The sequence below is a fragment of the Rattus norvegicus genome, chromosome 15 (assembly GCF_036323735.1).
Source record: "Rattus norvegicus strain BN/NHsdMcwi chromosome 15, GRCr8, whole genome shotgun sequence".
Taxonomy (NCBI): domain Eukaryota; kingdom Metazoa; phylum Chordata; class Mammalia; order Rodentia; family Muridae; genus Rattus; species Rattus norvegicus.
In genome coordinates this window covers 44,053,073-44,070,263 of record NC_086033.1, presented here as the reverse complement: position 1 = coordinate 44,070,263, position 17,191 = coordinate 44,053,073, and the positions used below count along the sequence as shown (strand labels likewise).

At 46.6% G+C, this 17,191-nt stretch overlaps 1 protein-coding gene across 2 annotated transcripts in view; it reads right to left on the bottom strand.

Moving 5' to 3' along the window:
• The window catches only part of Scara5 (scavenger receptor class A, member 5), a 105,018-nt gene extending 90,330 nt beyond the window's left edge, over positions 1–14,688 (bottom strand). The window contains exons 1-2 of one of the 2 annotated variants that reach the window (XM_006252204.4): positions 14,290–14,688; positions 2,884–3,001 (exon numbers count right to left, since the gene is read on the bottom strand). In XM_006252204.4, the coding sequence (XP_006252266.1) occupies positions 2,884–2,998 (115 nt within the window). In that variant the 5' untranslated portion in view covers positions 2,999–3,001; positions 14,290–14,688. The remainder of the gene's footprint in view (positions 1–2,883; positions 3,002–14,289) is intronic. The other variant, NM_001135855.1, reaches the window with a different exon arrangement.
• Positions 14,689–17,191: the final 2,503 nt, after the last annotated feature.

Below are 17,191 nucleotides of genomic sequence, written 5' to 3'. Positions count from 1 at the left end.
AAGAGTAGCCAATGCTCTTCACCACTGAGCCATCTCTCCAGCCCCCACCCAAAGCTCTTAAAGTCCCACCTGCATTAAAGCCCAGGTCACACCTGGATAGCTGGGCTGTGTTTTAAGGGTCCATGCCAAGACCCAAGAGCCAGTCTCCAGTGAGAGAAAATGCACTCCTTTCTAGTCCCAGTCTACACTGTAGGAGGCGGCCCTAAAGGGGGCCTGGAGCTTGGCCAACACTTCGCAGTTTGAATCTACTGAAGGCCCCTGGGATGGGCCTGGCCCAGGCTTCCATCTGTTTCTTATCTCCTTCCAGTTTCTCTCTTGGACTCATTCCTTTCCTTCTTCTGTTTTGCTCTACAGAGAGGAAGATCAGGAAAAAGAAAAAAAGCACCAGGGTCCTTCCAAAACAGACCCATAGATTCTCTGCACTCTCTCAACTTTCCACCCTCCTGTGTCCCCTCCCAGAACCTACCAGCCTGGGACAAAGAGTAAAGCAATGCGAAAGGTGTCAGCTTTGCTGCTTTTAGATTTCAAGGTCCTCCAGCTCTTGTCCATCCACACAGTCCTCAGCTCTTCAGTGAGTATTTAGGGAGTACTTGTCTGCTCTGGGGGTCAGAGGCATTGGTGAGCAGCCCTCCTCCTTTGGAGGAGGTGCCAACCCTCCTCTAGCTTCCATGCTTCTTACCGCACTGAGCAGAGAACAAACTAACAAATGTGCAAACTGCATAGTGTCAGGAGAGAAGGTTGTGGAAGTGAGGAAAATGAGACGGGAGGGGGAACAGAGGTAGGAGGGTAGCAGGCAGGAGGCAAAATGAGAGGCTAGATGGTGTGCTCTCTGGAGAGAGCATCTTCCTCGGGGTGGAGGCTGAGAACACTGGGGACTCTGTCCTGAAAGGGCGTGTCAGTAAGAGAGGAGAGTTTGGAGAGTTTGGGTTCCTTGGCCCTGTGACCAGGGGCTGGGCTTTAACTGGCTTTTAAATTGGGCAGCATCATTCTCCAACTCTGAATTTAAAGAGCCACACCCCTAAGGCAATGACCTCAGAGATACCAGCTGCATCCTCTTCTGGTGGATGAGGACACCAGCCTAGAGTCAGTCAGCCACATCTCCTGGCTTCACTGCACCAGAAACTAGGGCCCAGGGAAGCCTACTCAGGACCCTAGCACAGCTGAGAGCCCATCAGTCACTGAGTCAAAGTTCTCTGCAAATCCCTCAGGTTGACACCAGGAAGCATAGAAGTTGGGTTCATTGCTTGATTTTGTTTTGTTTCCCTGGTCGAAATGATTGCTTTTGATCTGAGGTCCAGAACATAGAGGAGAGAGATGGGAGAGGGGAGAAAAAAGTGGCAGGCTTCACCCCTACTCCAGGCTGGCTGTCCCAGGTTGACCCTGGGTGACTACCTCCAACTACTCACAGCCATAGTCCTTTCTGGCCAAAACTGGCCTCTTCAACAATGTGCCAATGAAAAGAGCATGGTCCAGCAACACCCTCACTGACTTCATGAGCAAGGCAAACACATGCACGTGTGTGTGTGTGTGTGTGTGTGTGTGTGTGTGTGTGTGTGTATGCACAACTTGTGGCATGCATACACATGTACTTCTGTTCTCTTCCCTGGGTGTCAGGACACTGGCTTAGTCTGAGGAACAAGTGGACAGGACCTTTCACCAACTCTTCTCTTTCAAAATCTTTGTGTGATGCTTTATTTTGATTGACAACTTGGTGGGGTTTAGAATCACCTTGGGGACACATCTATAAGTGTGTCTGAGAGGATGCTCAGAGAAGTTTAACTGAAGGGGGAGACCCACCTGCACTATCCCATGGGCAGGGCTCCCCAAGTAAATACAATGGAGAAAGGGGGTTGCCTAGCAACCCCACTCATCTTCTCTGCTTCTTGACTGAGGATGCAGTGTGGCCCCTGCTACCACACCTTGTCTGTCATTACAGTCTACACCCTGAAACAGTCAGCCAAAATGGTATGGTCGTTCTTACGCTCTTTCCAGAAGCCATTTCCCTGCTTTCCCTCAATAGCCACACCAAGGGGACTGTTCTCAAGCCTGCTCCTCCTCCTCCCACTGTCAGTCATGGGGCTGGCACTGTTCCAGTCCCTCTTCAGAACATCCCTGACACCCAACACAGAGTAGAGCCCAGAGGAAGAGCTAAATGCTGAGAGCTCCCAAGGATGGGCCAAGAAACCCTTACTTCAGAGCTCAGATCTCCTTGTCCGTCCCTCCTGCAGGGGCTGTCCCTTTCCTCCTCTTCAAGACACTTCTTCCTTTCCTAAACCTGCCCCGTGAGAAAAAAGACAGAGCTAACGCTCTTGAGAAAGGCTATGGACAATATCACAAAGCAAAGACCCAGGCTGCACACTTCACTGGACAAGCAGCTGTCGCTAGGTGGGCAGCCTGATGTCCCTTCGAAACAACCCTGTAGGCCTCATTCCTTTCCTCTCAGAAGTTGGATGTTGTTCTCCTCTTCCACATAAGCCCAGTGAAGAGTGGGTTTGTGCGTGAAGCAAGCTTTTATTAAGTACCTGCCCCATAACAGTACAGGCATTTACTAAATGCCTGCTTGCCCGTGCACAGGAAACAGGTGCTGGCAATTCTGTGCTGGAGCCTCTCTGAGGGACTGGTGAGTTATGGAATGTTTGATGTTGCCCTCCGTCTCGACAAGCCCATCTATAAAACAGGTTCTCATTCTGCTAGTGACACAAGTTTATTCAGACAAATGAGTGAGAAACTGTCATAGAAGGGATTTCCTAAGACATTCAGTATCCACAGAACTGAACAGGGAAGGCAGCAGGCACTGGGGTAACCAAAAGCACAGGGGAAAGCAAGGGCCTTCGACACCTCAGAAGGAGCGTCAAAGCACAAGACAGAGCAAGAAGCACTCACCATCCTCACACAGGTTCAGTTTGGACAGGCTCCTGCCATCAAAGGGTTCCTCAAAGATGGAGCCGTTGTCACGGTCACTCACAGTATGCAGGTACATGGCTTTGTTGTCCATCATAGCCTGAAGCAGTAGAGACACCAGGCAGCATGGGGGGGGGGGTGAGAGGGAACAGGGGAGACGCAGTCAATTATGTGATAAACAAGTGTTTGAACCAGTTACCCACCCATGTGACCCCCAGCCTGCAGGTGCCCACCCATGTGACCCCCAGCCTGCAGGTGCCCACCCATGTAACCCCCAGCCTGCAGGTGCCCACCCATGTGACCCCCAGCCTGGAGCTGGCTCTCTCCACCCCCACAGGAGCTGGGAGCATCGTCCAGGTTCTCAAGACCTCTCTATCTCCAGCTCTCCCTGCTCAGAGCTTGAAGGCCAAGTACGGGTTCTGTCCTTCCTTTTTGAACAGCTCTTTGTGGGGCTGGAGCCTTAGGCTGGAGATACCATGGCCACACTGGGCAGCACTTGAAACAGACGCTACCATCCAAACGACGAGTAGAAAGCATCTCCCACAAGCAGTTCTCAACCTGTGGATTGTGATCCCTTTGGGGGTCAAACACCCCTTTCACAGTGGTCACCAAGACCATTAGAAAACACGGTCTGTTACAGTTCATAGCAGTAGCAAAATTACAGTTATGAAATAATTTTACAGTTTGGGGCCACCACCGCATGAGGAACTGTATTAAAGGGTTGCAGCATTGGGAAGGTTGGGAACCACTGTGTAAGCCCTCGATGGCCTGGGAGAGTCAGATTATTGCAAGAGAAAATCTGGAAGCACAGATGCATTGAGAAGATTTAGGATCAGCTGAGGACATCAGATGGTCCCTAACCCCACAGCAGATTGTGGTAGGAATTCATCTCCCAAGGAATCTGGGGGGTAAGGTCTCTCCATAAGTCTTAGTGAGCAACTGATGGCCAGGGGGCTTCTGCCTACATGATGCACCCAAGGACACCCCAAGCTCCTGACTTGGGAAACTCTCCCTTGAAGTGGCCCAGCCTTGGTGTTTGCATAACAGTGTGGCTCACATCATCCCATTCTGCCATGCATAATTGTGTGACTGTAAGGCCATCCTCAGAGCCTGTACGGGTGGCTCTGGGGCAGAAAGGCATTATGAGACCAGGGCTGGAAGGGATTTTCTGAGTTCTTTGAGATGAATTTGCATTCTTTGTGTAATGAGAAAAATCCATTTATAAAACCAAATCGCAAAGTGTTTGTTTATACAAAATCCTTTGGCTTTTTCCTCACATACATGGCCTGTAATTTTACACATTGCTTTCAGCACAACTCTGACTGGTCATAAGAGTATGTCAACTGGCTTTCCCAATGCTCTTTAGTTGTCTGGCTATTTAACCAAAATAAAGAAGAGGGAAAGGAGGGGAAAGGAGTGGAGGGGGAGGAAGGCAAAGGAGGTAAAGAGAGAAGAGACAGTAAGTCAGATGGGAGAGGCATTTATTTATATTTAAAGTGAATTTTGGAAAAACAAAGCCCCCAGGAAGATGGGCACAAGCCCAGCATGGGACAGATATTTGAGATCCTGAGAAACAAGCAGGACCTGCAGAGTGGGTGAAATGCACGGTGCCTGGAAGGTACTAGTGGGGAGACGGGGACACTGCAATGGGTCTTAGGAGTCATCCACTCCTCTTTAGAGGCAGGGCAGAAGGAAGCATCCGTGGGGATAAAGAAGGAGGGGAAAGGCCAGAGCAAAACCATGTGTTCTTGGTCTATGAGAGAAGCTTCTAGAACAGAGACTTGGCCTTTGGGGATGAGAAGAAGCTAAAACTGACCAGTGGCTATTCAACTGTCCATCTAATGACCTAGGAATGATAGAGTGTTCTGCTCTATTGCTCCAGGAAATGGGGTGCCACATTCCCCCACCCACCCCCTTGGGTACACACACACACACACACACACACACACACACACACACACACACAGGCTCTCAGGCACTGGCCTTTCTTCCAGTCTATGAGAGGGTCCCGAGAGGAAGATGGTCTTTGGGTCTATCAGGACTTCTCACATAGACAGCTCGCACCCAGCCATTCTGCGCCTCTCCACATGGTGTCCAGTCTGCTAATCTGCTAACACTGGCTCTCTATCCAAGCCCTCCACCCAGCAAGGGCCTCTAGATGGGGCATTGGATGGCTTTAGCTCTGCTCAACTGTAGGGGATCCTTCCTGGCCTCAGGATGTGTGTGGTCCTTCCTCTCTGGCCTCAATTTTAAGCTACAAAGCTAGAAGCCACTGTCTCTGCACCCTGTGACAACCCTTGCTCTGCCAGAGGTTCCCAAAACCTACAGGGCAGGCAACCCTACTTTTTTTTTAAATTTATTTAATACTTAATAATAATTCTTTGGTTTCCGGGCAAACATCCCCCTCCCCCCTCCCCTTCCTTATGGGTGTTCCCCTCCCAACCCTCCCCCCATTGCCACCCTCCCCCCCACAGTCTAGTTCACTGGGGGTTCAGTCTTAGCAGGACCCAGGGCTTCCCCTTCCACTGGTGCTCTTACTAGGATATTCATTGCTACCTATGAGGTCAGAGTCCAGGGTCAGTCCATGCATAGTCTTTAGGTAGTGGCTTAGTCCCTGGAAGCTCTGGTTGCTTGGCATTGTTGTACATATGGGGTCTCGAGCCCCTTCAAGCTCTTCCAGTTCTTTCTCTGATTCCTTCAACGGGGGTCCTATTCTCAGTTCAGTGGTTTGCTGCTGGCATTTGCCTCTGTATTTGCTGTATTCTGGCTGTGTCTCTCAGGAGAGATCTACATCCGGCTCCTGTCGGTCTGCACTTCTTTGCTTCATCCATCTTGTCTAATTGGGTGGCTGTATATGTATGGGCCACATGTGGGGCAGGCTCTGAATGGGAGTTCCTTCAGTCTCTGTTTTAATCTTTGCCTCTCTCTTCCCTGCCAAGGGTATTCTTGTTCCCCTTTTAGAGAAGGAGTGAAGCATTCACATTTTGATCATCCGTCTTGAGTTTCATTTGTTCTAGGCATCTAGGGTAATTCAAGCATTTGGGCTAATAGCCACTTATCAGTGAGTGCATACCATGTATGTCTTTCTGTGTTTGGGTTAGCTCACTCAGGATGATATTTTCCAGTTCCAACCATTTGCCTACGAATTTCATAAAGCCGTTGTTTTTGATAGCTGAGTAATATTCCATTGTGTAAATGTACCACATTTTCTGTATCCATTCCTCTGTTGAAGGGCATCTGGGTTCTTTCCAGCTTCTGGCTATTATAAATAAGGCTGCGATGAACATAGTGGAGCACGTGTCTTTTTTATATGTTGGGGCATCTTTTGGGTATATGCCCAAGAGAGGTATAGCTGGATCCTCAGGCAGTTCAATGTCCAATTTTCTGAGGAACCTCCAGACTGATTTCCAGAATGGTTGTACCAGTCTGCAATCCCACCAACAATGGAGGAGTGTTCCTCTTTCTCCGCATCCTCGCCAGCATCTGCTGTCACCTGAGTTTTTGATCTTAGCCATTCTCACTGGTGTGAGGTGAAATCTCAGGGTTGTTTTGATTTGCATTTCCCTTATGACTAAAGATGTTGAACATTTCTTTAGGTGTTTCTCAGCCATTCGGCATTCCTCAGCTGTGAATTCTTTGTTTAGCTCTGAACCCCATTTTTTAATAGGGTTATTTGTCTCCCTGCGGTCTAACTTCTTGAGTTCTTTGTATATTTTGGATATAAGGCCTCTATCTGTTGTAGGATTGGTAAAGATCTTTTCCCAATCTGTTGGTTGCCGATTTGTCCTAACCACAGTGTCCTTTGCCTTACAGAAGCTTTGCAGTTTTATGAGATCCCATTTGTCGATTCTTGATCTTAGAGCATAAGCCGTTGGTGTTTTGTTCAGGAAATTTTTTCCAGTGCCCATGTGTTCCAGATGCTTCCCTAGTTTTTCTTCTATTAGTTTGAGTGTATCAGGTTTGATGTGGAGGTCCTTGATCCACTTGGACTTAAGCTTTGTACAGGGTGATAAGCATGGATCAATCTGCATTCTTCTACATGTTGACCTCCAGTTGAACCAGCACCATTTGCTGAAAATGCTATCTTTTTTCCATTGGATGCTTTTGGCTCCTTTGTCAAAAATCAAGTGACCATAGGTGTGTGGGTTCATTTCTCGGTCTTCAATTCTATTCCATTGGTCTATCTGTCTGTCTCTGTACCAATACCATGCAGTTTTTATCACTATTGCTCTGTAATACTGCTTGAGTTCAGGGATAGTGATTCCCCCTGAAGTCCTTTTATTGTTGAGGATAGTTTTAGCTATCCTGGGTTTTTTGTTATTCCAGATGAATTTGCAAATTGTTCTGTCTAACTCTTTGAAGAATTGGATTGGTATTTTGATGGGGATTGCATTGAATCTGTAGATCGCTTTTGGTAAAATGGCCATTTTTACTATATTAATCCTGCCAATCCATGAGCATGGGAGATCTTTCCATCTTCTGAGGTCTTCTTCAGTTTCTTTCCTCAGTGTCTTGAAGTTCTTATTGTACAGATCTTTTACTTGCTTGGTTAAAGTCACACCGAGGTACTTTATATTATTTGGGTCTATTATGAAGGGTGTCATTTCCCTAATTTCTTTCTCGGCTTGTTTCTCTTTTGTGTAGAGGAAGGCTACTGATTTATTTGAGTTAATTTTATACCCAGCCACTTTGCTGAAGTTGTTTATCAGCTTTAGTAGTTCTCTGGTGGAACTTTTGGGATCACTTAAATAAACTATCATATCATCTGCAAATAGTGATATTTTGACTTCTTCTTTTCCGATCTGTATCCCCTTGACCTCCTTTTGTTGTCTGATTGCTCTGGCTAGAACTTCAAGAACTATATTGAATAAGTAGGGAGAGAGTGGGCAGCCTTGTCTAGTCCCTGATTTTAGTGGGATTGCTTCAAGTTTCTCTCCATTTAGTTTAATGTTAGCAACTGGTTTGCTGTATATGGCTTTTACTATGTTTAGGTATGGGCCTTGAATTCCTATTCTTTCCAGGACTTTTATCATGAAGGGGTGTTGAATTTTGTCAAATGCTTTCTCAGCATCTAATGAAATGATCATGTGGTTTTGTTCTTTCAGTTTGTTTATATAATGGATCACGTTGATGGTTTTCCGTATATTAAACCATCCCTGCATGCCTGGGATGAAGCCTACTTGATCATGGTGGATGATTGTTTTGATGTGCTCTTGGATTCGGTTTGCCAGAATTTTATTGAGTATTTTTGCGTCGATATTCATAAGGGAAATTGGTCTGAAGTTCTCTTTCTTTGTTGGGTCTTTGTGTGGTTTAGGTATAAGAGTAATTGTGGCTTCATAGAAGGAATTCGGGAGTGATCCATCTGTTTCAATTTTGTGGAATAGTTTGGATAATATTGGTATGAGGTCTTCTATGAAGGATTGATAGAATTCTGCACTAAACCCATCTGGACCTGGGCTCTTTTTGGTTGGGAGACCTTTAATGACTGCTTCTATTTCCTTAGGAGTTATGGGGTTGTTTAACTGGTTTATCTGTTCCTGATTTAACTTCGGTACCTGATATTTGTCTAGGAAATTGTCCATTTCCTGTAGATTTTCAAGTTTTGTTGAACATAGGCTTTTATAGTAAGATCTGATGATTTTTTGAATTTCCTCTGAATCTGTAGTTATGTCTCCCTTTTCATTTCTGATTTTGTTAATTTGGACACACTCTCTGGGTCCTCTCGTTAGTCTGGCTAAGGGTTTATCTATCTTGTTGATTTTCTCAAAGAACCAACTTTTGGTACTGTTGATTCTTTCTATGGTCCTTTTTGTTTCTACTTGGTTGATTTCAGCTCTGAGTTTGATTATTTCCTGCCTTCTACTCCTCCTGGTTGTATTTGCTTCTTTTTGCTCTGGAGCTTTTTTGTGCTGTCAAGCTGCTGACATATGCTCTTTCCTGTTTCTTTCTGCAGGCACTCAGCGCTATGAGTTTTCCTCTTAGCACAGCTTTCATTGTGTCCCATAAGTTTGGGTACGTTGTACCTTCATTTTCATTAAATTCTAAAAAGTTTTTAATTTCTTTCTTTATTTCTTCCTTGACCAGGTTATCATTGAGTAGAGCATTGTTCAATTTCCACGTATATGTGGGCATTCTTCCCTTATTGTTATTGAAGACCAGTTTTAGGCCGTGGTGGTCTGATAGCACGCATGGGATTATTTCTATCTTTCTGTACCTGTTGAGGCCCGTTTTTTGACCAACTATATGGTCAATTTTGGAGAAAGTACCATGAGGAGCTGAGAAGAAGGTATATCCTTTTGCTTTAGGATAGAATGTTCTATAAATATCTGTTAAGTCCATTTGGCTCATGACTTCTCTTAGTCTGTCTACGTCTCTGTGTAATTTCTGTTTCCATGATCTGTCTATTGATGAGAGTGGGGTGTTGAAATCTCCCACTATTATTGTGTGAGGTGCAATGTGTGTTTTGAGCTTTAGTAAGGTTTCTTTTACGTATGTAGGTGCCCTTGTATTTGGGGCATAGATATTTAGGATTGAGAGTTCATCTTGGTGGATTTTTCCTTTGATGAATATGAAGTGTCCTTCCTTATCTTTTTTGATGACTTTTAATTGAAAATTGATTTTATTTGATATTAGAATGGCTACTCCAGCTTGCTTCTTCTGACCATTTGCTTGGAAAGTTGTTTTCCAGCCTTTCACTCTGAGGTAGTGTCTGTCTTTGTCTCTGAGGTGTGTTTCCTGTAGGCAGCAGAATGCAGGGTCCTCGTTGCGTATCCAGTTTGTTAATCTATGTCTTTTTATTGGGGAGTTGAGGCCATTGATGTTGAGAGATATTAAGGAATAGTGATTATTGCTTCCTGTTATATTCATATTTGGATGTGAGGTTATGTTTGTGTGCTTTTCTTCTCTTTGTTTTGTTGCCAAGACGATTAGTTTCTTGCTTCTTCTAGGGTATAGCTTGCCTCCTTATGTTGGGCTTTACCCTTTATTATCCTTTGTAGTGCTGGATTTGTAGAAAGATATTGTGTAAATTTGGTTTTGTCATGGAATATCTTGGTTTCTCCATCTATGTTAATTGAGAGTTTTGCAGGATACAGTAACCTGGGCTGGCACTTGTGTTCTCTTAGGGTCTGTATGACATCCGTCCAGGATCTTCTGGCCTTCATAGTTTCTGGCGAAAAGTCTGGTGTGATTCTGATAGGTCTGCCTTTATATGTTACTTGACCTTTTTCCCTTACTGCTTTTAATATACTTTCTTTATTTTGTGCGTTTGGTGTTTTGACTATTATGTGACAGGAGGTGTTTCTTTTCTGGTCCAATCTATTTGGAGTTCTGTAGGCTTCTTGTATGCCTATGGGTATCTCTTTTTTTAGGTTAGGGAAGTTTTCTTCTATGATTTTGTTGAAGATATTTACTGGTCCTTTGAGCTGGGAGTCTTCACTCTCTTCTATACCTATTATCCTTAGGTTTGATCTTCTCATTGAGTCCTGGATTTCCTGTATGTTTTGGACCAGTAGCTTTTTCCACTTTACATTATCTTTGACAGTTGAGTCAATGATTTCTAGGGAATCTTCTGCTCCCGAGATTCTCTCTTCCATCTCTTGTATTCTGTTGGTGAGGCTTCTATCTACAGCTCCTTGTCTCTTCTTTTGATTTTCTATATCCAGGGTTGTTTCCATGTGTTCTTTCTTGATTGCTTCTATTTCCATTTTTAATTCCTTCAACTGTTTGATTGTGTTTTCCTGGAATTCTTTCAGGCATTTTTGCGATTCCTCTCTGTAGGCTTCTACTTGTTCTCTAAGGGAGTTCTTCACGTCTTTCGTGAAGTCCTCCAGCATCATGATCAAATATGATTTTGAAACTAGATCTTGCTTTTCTGGTGTGTTTGGATATTCCATGTTTATTTTGGTGGGAGAATTGGGCTCTGATGGTGCCATGTAGTCTTGGTTTCTGTTGCTTGGGTTCCTGCGCTTGCCTCCCGCCATCAGATTATCTCTAGTGTTACTTTGTTCTGCTATTTCTGACAGTGGCTAGACTGTCCTATAAGCCTGTGTGTCAGGAGTGCTGTAGACCTGTTTTCCTGTTTTCTTTCAGCCAGTTATGGGGACAGAGTGTTCTGCTTTCGGGCGTGTAGTTTTTCCTCTCTACAGGTCTTCAGCTGTTCCTGTGGGCCTGTGTCTTGAGTTCACCAGGCAGGTCATTTGCAGGGGAAAAGTTGGTCCTACCTGAGGTTCCGAGGCTCAAGTGTGCTCGTGGGGTACTGCCTAAGTCCTCTCCACGGCGGCAACAACCGAGAAGATCTGCGCCGCTCTTTCCGGGAGCCTCCGTGCACCAGGGTTCCAGATGGCGTTTGGTGTTTTCCTCTAGCATCTGGATGTGCGCAGAGTGCAGTCTCTTCTGGTTTCCCAGGCGTGTCTGCCTCTCTGTAGTTTTAGCTCTCCCTCCCACGGGATTTGGGTGCAGAGAACTGCTTATCCGGTCTGTTTCCTTCAGGTTCCGGCGGTGTCTCAGGCGCAGGGGTCCTGCCGCTCCTGGGCCCTCCCCTACGGGAACCCAGAGGCCTTATACAGTTTCCTCTTGGGCCAGGGATGTGGGCAGGGGTGGGCAGTGTTGGTGGTCTCCTCCGCTCTGCAGCCTCAGGAGTGCCCACCTGACCAGGCGGTGAGGTCTCTCTCCCACGGGGTTTGGGAGCAGAGAGCTGGGCAACCCTACTTTTATGCCACCATTTTTCTCTCCTGATCAACTCCAGACCACTGTGACCTAGAATATGTCCACCAGCAGCCCCTCCTAGCCATGCTCTCCACCTCCTTGATGGACTGAGCAATAGTCTAGAGAAAGGGGCCAGGGCAGAGCAGGTCCGGATGTGAGAGGGATGGCTTTGGAAATGCTCATTTCTCTGTTACCTGGAAACAAGATGTAAGCATGTTCTGCCTGCCCTGGTTTTGTGTGGAGCTGTGTTTTCTCTTCTCCGCGTTGGGAGCAGGTCTGGACTCTGAGATACTGTTCTAACATCTTTAGACCCAGATCTCAGGCACATCATAGCTGACAATCTAGAGTAGTGGTAATCATGGAAGCTGCTGGTGTACTGGAGATGCCCTTTGGTCCTCAGACTGATTGTTCCCCATCCCACAAACCTCTTGGGAGCACCTCCTGGGAGCACCATGAATAAGGCAGGAAGGCAGATCATTTTATCATTCCCATTTTAAAGACAACCTAACCAAGACCAAAGAGGCAAGAATGACAACACTAGAAATTAAGAGTCAAAGAGGCAGTAATCAGATGTTTCAGGGGTCCCCACACACAGCACCAACTCCATCATGGGTTGCTGTATCAAAGGTATTGAAAGAATAAAAAAACGCAGCTAAGAAGTCAGAAGTTTAAAAATGCTATCTCACCCCTAAGAAGCCCTAAATACCTCAGATTCCAGACCCTGCTCTCTGCCAGTAAGTAGGTAAAAGGTCACATCTCTTGAGCCTGCTCTCCCAGGAACTAGATGAAAGGCCCTTAGATATTCGATTCCCGACCTAGTAAAGATAACAGAAAGCTTCTCCCAGGAACTAGCTGACCATAAAGTTAGATTAAAATCTTAGAGAACAATCTTGAGAAACAGGAAGCTTCTCCTTGTGATTTTTCACTGGTACTCTCGACACTTTCCAATGACGCCATCCCTGCCCCCTCGGGTTGTGGTTTCTCCCTTTAAATACCCTTTCTCCCAGCCTCTCGGGGTCGAACTCCACTGCCCCTGCGTGGGATACGAGTCTCGACCCCAGTGCACTGGTTCCTATCGATAAACCTCATGTGATTACAGCAAGGACGGTCTTGTGTGAGTTCTTGGGGGGTCGCATCATCCCGAGACTTGAGTGAGGGTCTCCCCGATCCGGGGATCTTTCATTATACATATATGTCAACCACTTTCAGGGGTCACCTTCAGGGATGCTGTAAAGGGGGCTGCATCAGGTACACTGTGGAGGGGCAGCCAGTGCACCTCTGTAAGGGCACGAGCAGAGGAAAAGGCTGGAAGAGAAACCTGGACCACATGGATAGAACCACGGGTCTCCTGGTGTTCAATGGGCCTTCAGCTTTGCTAATCAGGAGGAAGCCACCCTGTAAATAGGGAGGGTGGTTCTTCTACTCACCCCCAGGGGATGTTATGAGTCACTCCCCATAAAGGGTGGGATAGGGACCAAGCATTGTTTCCAGAGTCCATCTGACAGCTGCCCTGGGACACCCTTGCACTCTTTGTGCAGGTTCAGGAGTAAGAGAGCTCACAGCACAAGGGCTCATTTTCCTATCTCTCAGTTTAGGGGAGGTGGTCTATTTTGCTGACCTCATCTAGTCTTCTGCACCTCACCCCTGTAATATGAAGTTCACTTTGCTGACGACCTCCCTAGAGAAGGGAAAGGGTAGAGGACATGGTGAATCATGTAAGCTGATGCAGGAGCGAGGACTTTTCAAAGCCATACAAAATAGCAGGGGACAGTCAACGACTTTGTAAAATTCTTCCTCAACAAGTAAGGGGGTCTCAGAGTTCTGAGGACTCCCCCTTGCTCAAAAAGTCCCAAAAATGAAGTTGTGGGGGGGGGTTCCCTTTGCAAAAAAAGCAACCTCAAAAAGCGTCATAAGACTGGGGTTCGAAACCTGGTTCTGGAAGTTTCTCTGGGAGCACCAAAGGGGCTAAACTGCTGAGGCAGGGACCTAGACCAGGGGCCTCACTTGCGACTCTGAATCTTTTCCTGTGTGTTCTGGCCTCTCACTTGGCAGGGTTTACAGCTTCTCTTTGGATTGTGTGGTTTCTAAAACCCATTTAAATGAAATAAAGTCATTGCTAAGGCAGCCCCCAAGAAAAAGTTGCTAGGTGGGTCTTAAACCTTTTCTTCTTCTAATTGCACTCAGTTCACTGGATCCTAACTCACGGTTAGAGATGTCCAGATGCTTCACTAATAATCTCCGGCATCATTTGTCCCACCCTGGTGTGTTTACACACACATGCATGCACACACACACATGCACATGCACCCATGCATGCACACATGCACCCACGCTGCACCCACACACACTACATATGGGTGTGCACACACATTTACTCCCCAGATAGGCTCTGGAGCTATGACATGAGACATAAAACAGCCAGAGACGCCACGGAAGCCACAGCATTCCTCTGGCATCCGGATGAGGGCTCACACTCTACAGCCCTAGCAACAGAGTCCGGGAGGCCCATGTGTGTCTACAGGCTCAGATCCCTGGGGCCCTCCCACCTGGAGCCAGGCAACTCCAGGTCCTCCGTCTGCAGGACTTCCCAGCACTCAGTTTCCTCAGCACATCACTTCCTCCACCTGCCCTTGGGACACCATTACCCAGTAGCTTCTAGGTCAAAATGGCAAGACTCACCTGTATGCCCCGTGCTGAAGCTGGACCCTGTCCTTTCAGTTCCCAGCGATTGCCATGGTAGCCAGAGAGCCGACTGCTGCCTCACAAAGTCCCTTCACCCAGAAAGTCCCTTGAAGCTTGTCCCCACAGCCAGTCAAATCCAGATGGAGTCATATAGAAAGAGGCTTCAGGGTCACCTAGGGACTTAGGTCAGGACCACAGTCACTTCTATGGGAGGATCAGTTCAACAAGGTGGCTGAATGACGGGTCTGCACGTGGGACTCCCTGCCTTGGTGCAGCGTCGGCCAGCGTCAGAAAGCGATCCGGAGACAGTCTGTGGAGTCATCCGCAGCTCTGCTAGGTACTGACTGGGTGGGAGGTGCTCCAACCTCCAGTCTTTATTTTTTAAGAAAAGTTCTAAAAACAACTGCTAGAGGGAGTCTGGACTACGCCTGCCCTCTTGTGGCCACCCTAAGACTTACAATTCTCTGTACCGCGTTTCCAGCCCTTCGCTTTGGGACTCAGTGACTGTTTTAAAGGCGCTGTTCAAAATACTTTTTGGACAGCTTCTGGGAAAATGGCAGCTAGACCTGGGTTATGACACACCCAAGGAAACCAGTCTTGTAAAATTTACTGTAGTACAGAACTGGCATTTTTCAATTCGTTCAGCAAATTTGGCATTTCCTGAAGTTACATCCACTCCCAAGGGACTTGGACAGTTCACACTGGAACTATTTAGGATAAAGTCTGGGGGCTCTGAAAGAACTTCCCAAGATCAAGCTCAACACAAATTCAGTAACAATGCCAGTGTCCGCGGAGCACAAAGGCTGCACAAGGCAAGAAAGAACGGGCCTGGGAGAAGCCAGCCAGTTGGAAGTCTGACTGGACCTCAAAGAACTGGAAACCTTAACACAATTACCTTGTTAAAAAAAAAAAAAAAGGTACACTGGGCTGGGAGATAGCTGAGTCCACAGGGCCCTGACCTCTCAAGCAGGACCTGAGCTGGATCCCCAGCCCACACATAAAAGAGATGGTGTGGTGGTACACACTGTGACTGACCCCAGTACTGAGGAGCTATGGACAAGATTATTGCTGAACTCACCAGACAGACAGCCTAGCTTGCTTGGTGAGTTCTAGGCCAGCAAGGGAGCCTGTATAAAAACCCTCAAGATAGAATGACATCTGAACTTGACTTCAGCACCCCCCCACACTTGTACACTTGTACATTCATAGACACACATACACATATGTATACACATACAGATACACACAGTAAAAATAAGTACAAATTAAAAGGATTAAAAAGAGATCCAACCAGGTGTTAAAGAAGCAATGAATTGAGATCAGAGTAGTGGGAGGAGAGAGAGTATCAGAGAGACATGTCCCGCCCCACCCCACCCCAGAACCCAGTGTAAGCCACAACTGGATAGATCAGATGATGGATCTGGACCGCAGTGTGCGGACGCTAACACTCATAAGTAAGTTCCTGTTTGCTGTTAGACATGAGATCCGGGTTTCAAGGTTGGGTTTCTAACAGAGGGAGAGTCTGCCAAACTTAATTCTGCCCACAGTGCAACTGCCAACCCTCAGAAAAGTCTCAGACATCCTCAGTGACTGCCTTCCTAGCTGTCCCCAGAGGCAGCTCCTGCAGGACACTGCTTTGCAGGAAGAAACAAAGCAGTCCTTGTGTAAGGATATCCTCCAGAGGCCGGTTTAAGGACTCTCTTGGGGATGCTAAAACCTCAGGCATGTAAGTGCCCAGCATAAAACGTCATGGTGCTTGCATAAAGGCCCCATACAGCATCCTGTCTACTCTAAATCATCTCCAGGTTATGTATATTATCCAACACGATATACATGTTATGTAAACAGCTCTCATACCATATGTACATATTATGTAAACAGCTATCATACCATATACACATGTATGTAAACAGCTATCAAACCATATATACATGTAAACAGCTATCATACCATATAGTTTTGAGATTTAGGATAAGGATACATTTTAATATTCAGTACAAACCCTGATTACTTAAAAGATAGTCTTGATCTGTGGTCAGCTTCGGTCTGCAGATGCGGACGCTGTTAATACAGTGAGGTACATTGTAGACTTCACAGCAACCTGTGAGGCAGGTGCAGCTCCTGAAACCATTTACACAGAGATCGAGTGATCTGTCTTGGGTCACTTCAACCTGTAGTTCAGCCCTAGGCAGTGAGTCTAGGCCAGTAATCACCCTTTTATCACCCCTTACAAAAAGAATGCTTCTGTCACTCAGCAAGTCACCAACACCCCTGGGAACAGAGCCTTCCCTCTAGTTAGGTGTGTGTACGCTCAGAATGTGACACTCACAGACCGTCGTTACAGACACATATGCATCCGCAAGAAACGCAGCGTGTCAGTTCTGTGGCTGGAGCTCATGTCCCAGAAGCTGATTCTCCAGGGCAGCAGTGCCCAGAGGCGGGGTCTAGTGGGAATGGCAGGAGCCAATAGCACCGTGAGAAGGATTTACAGAAATATCTTCTTCCTCCTGTCTGTCCATTGACATAGCAAGACTCGACCTTCGTTCTCTCTTGCCTCCTGCCACGTGATCACACTGTAAAAACAGGCCAGAGACTGGCTTGTTATCTTAGACTTTCAGGTCTCAAATGGGGAAGAAAGGAATCGCTGTTTGTTATAGATTTCTCTTCACAGGCATTCTGTTTCATACCACAAACGAATTAAGACAGTCACTAAGACCTGGGGCCTTCACCTTTGTGGCTCCTGGAACCACAATACCTGATGCCAGCTAGGGAGGAAAGGCTTCTTTTACCTTGTGACTTCAGACCACCCTGTCAGAGAAGGTGTGGTGGAGGCAAGCAGGTGTGGTGAAGGCTGTTCACAACATGGCAGACAGGAAGCAGATATCAAGGCAGGCAGCAG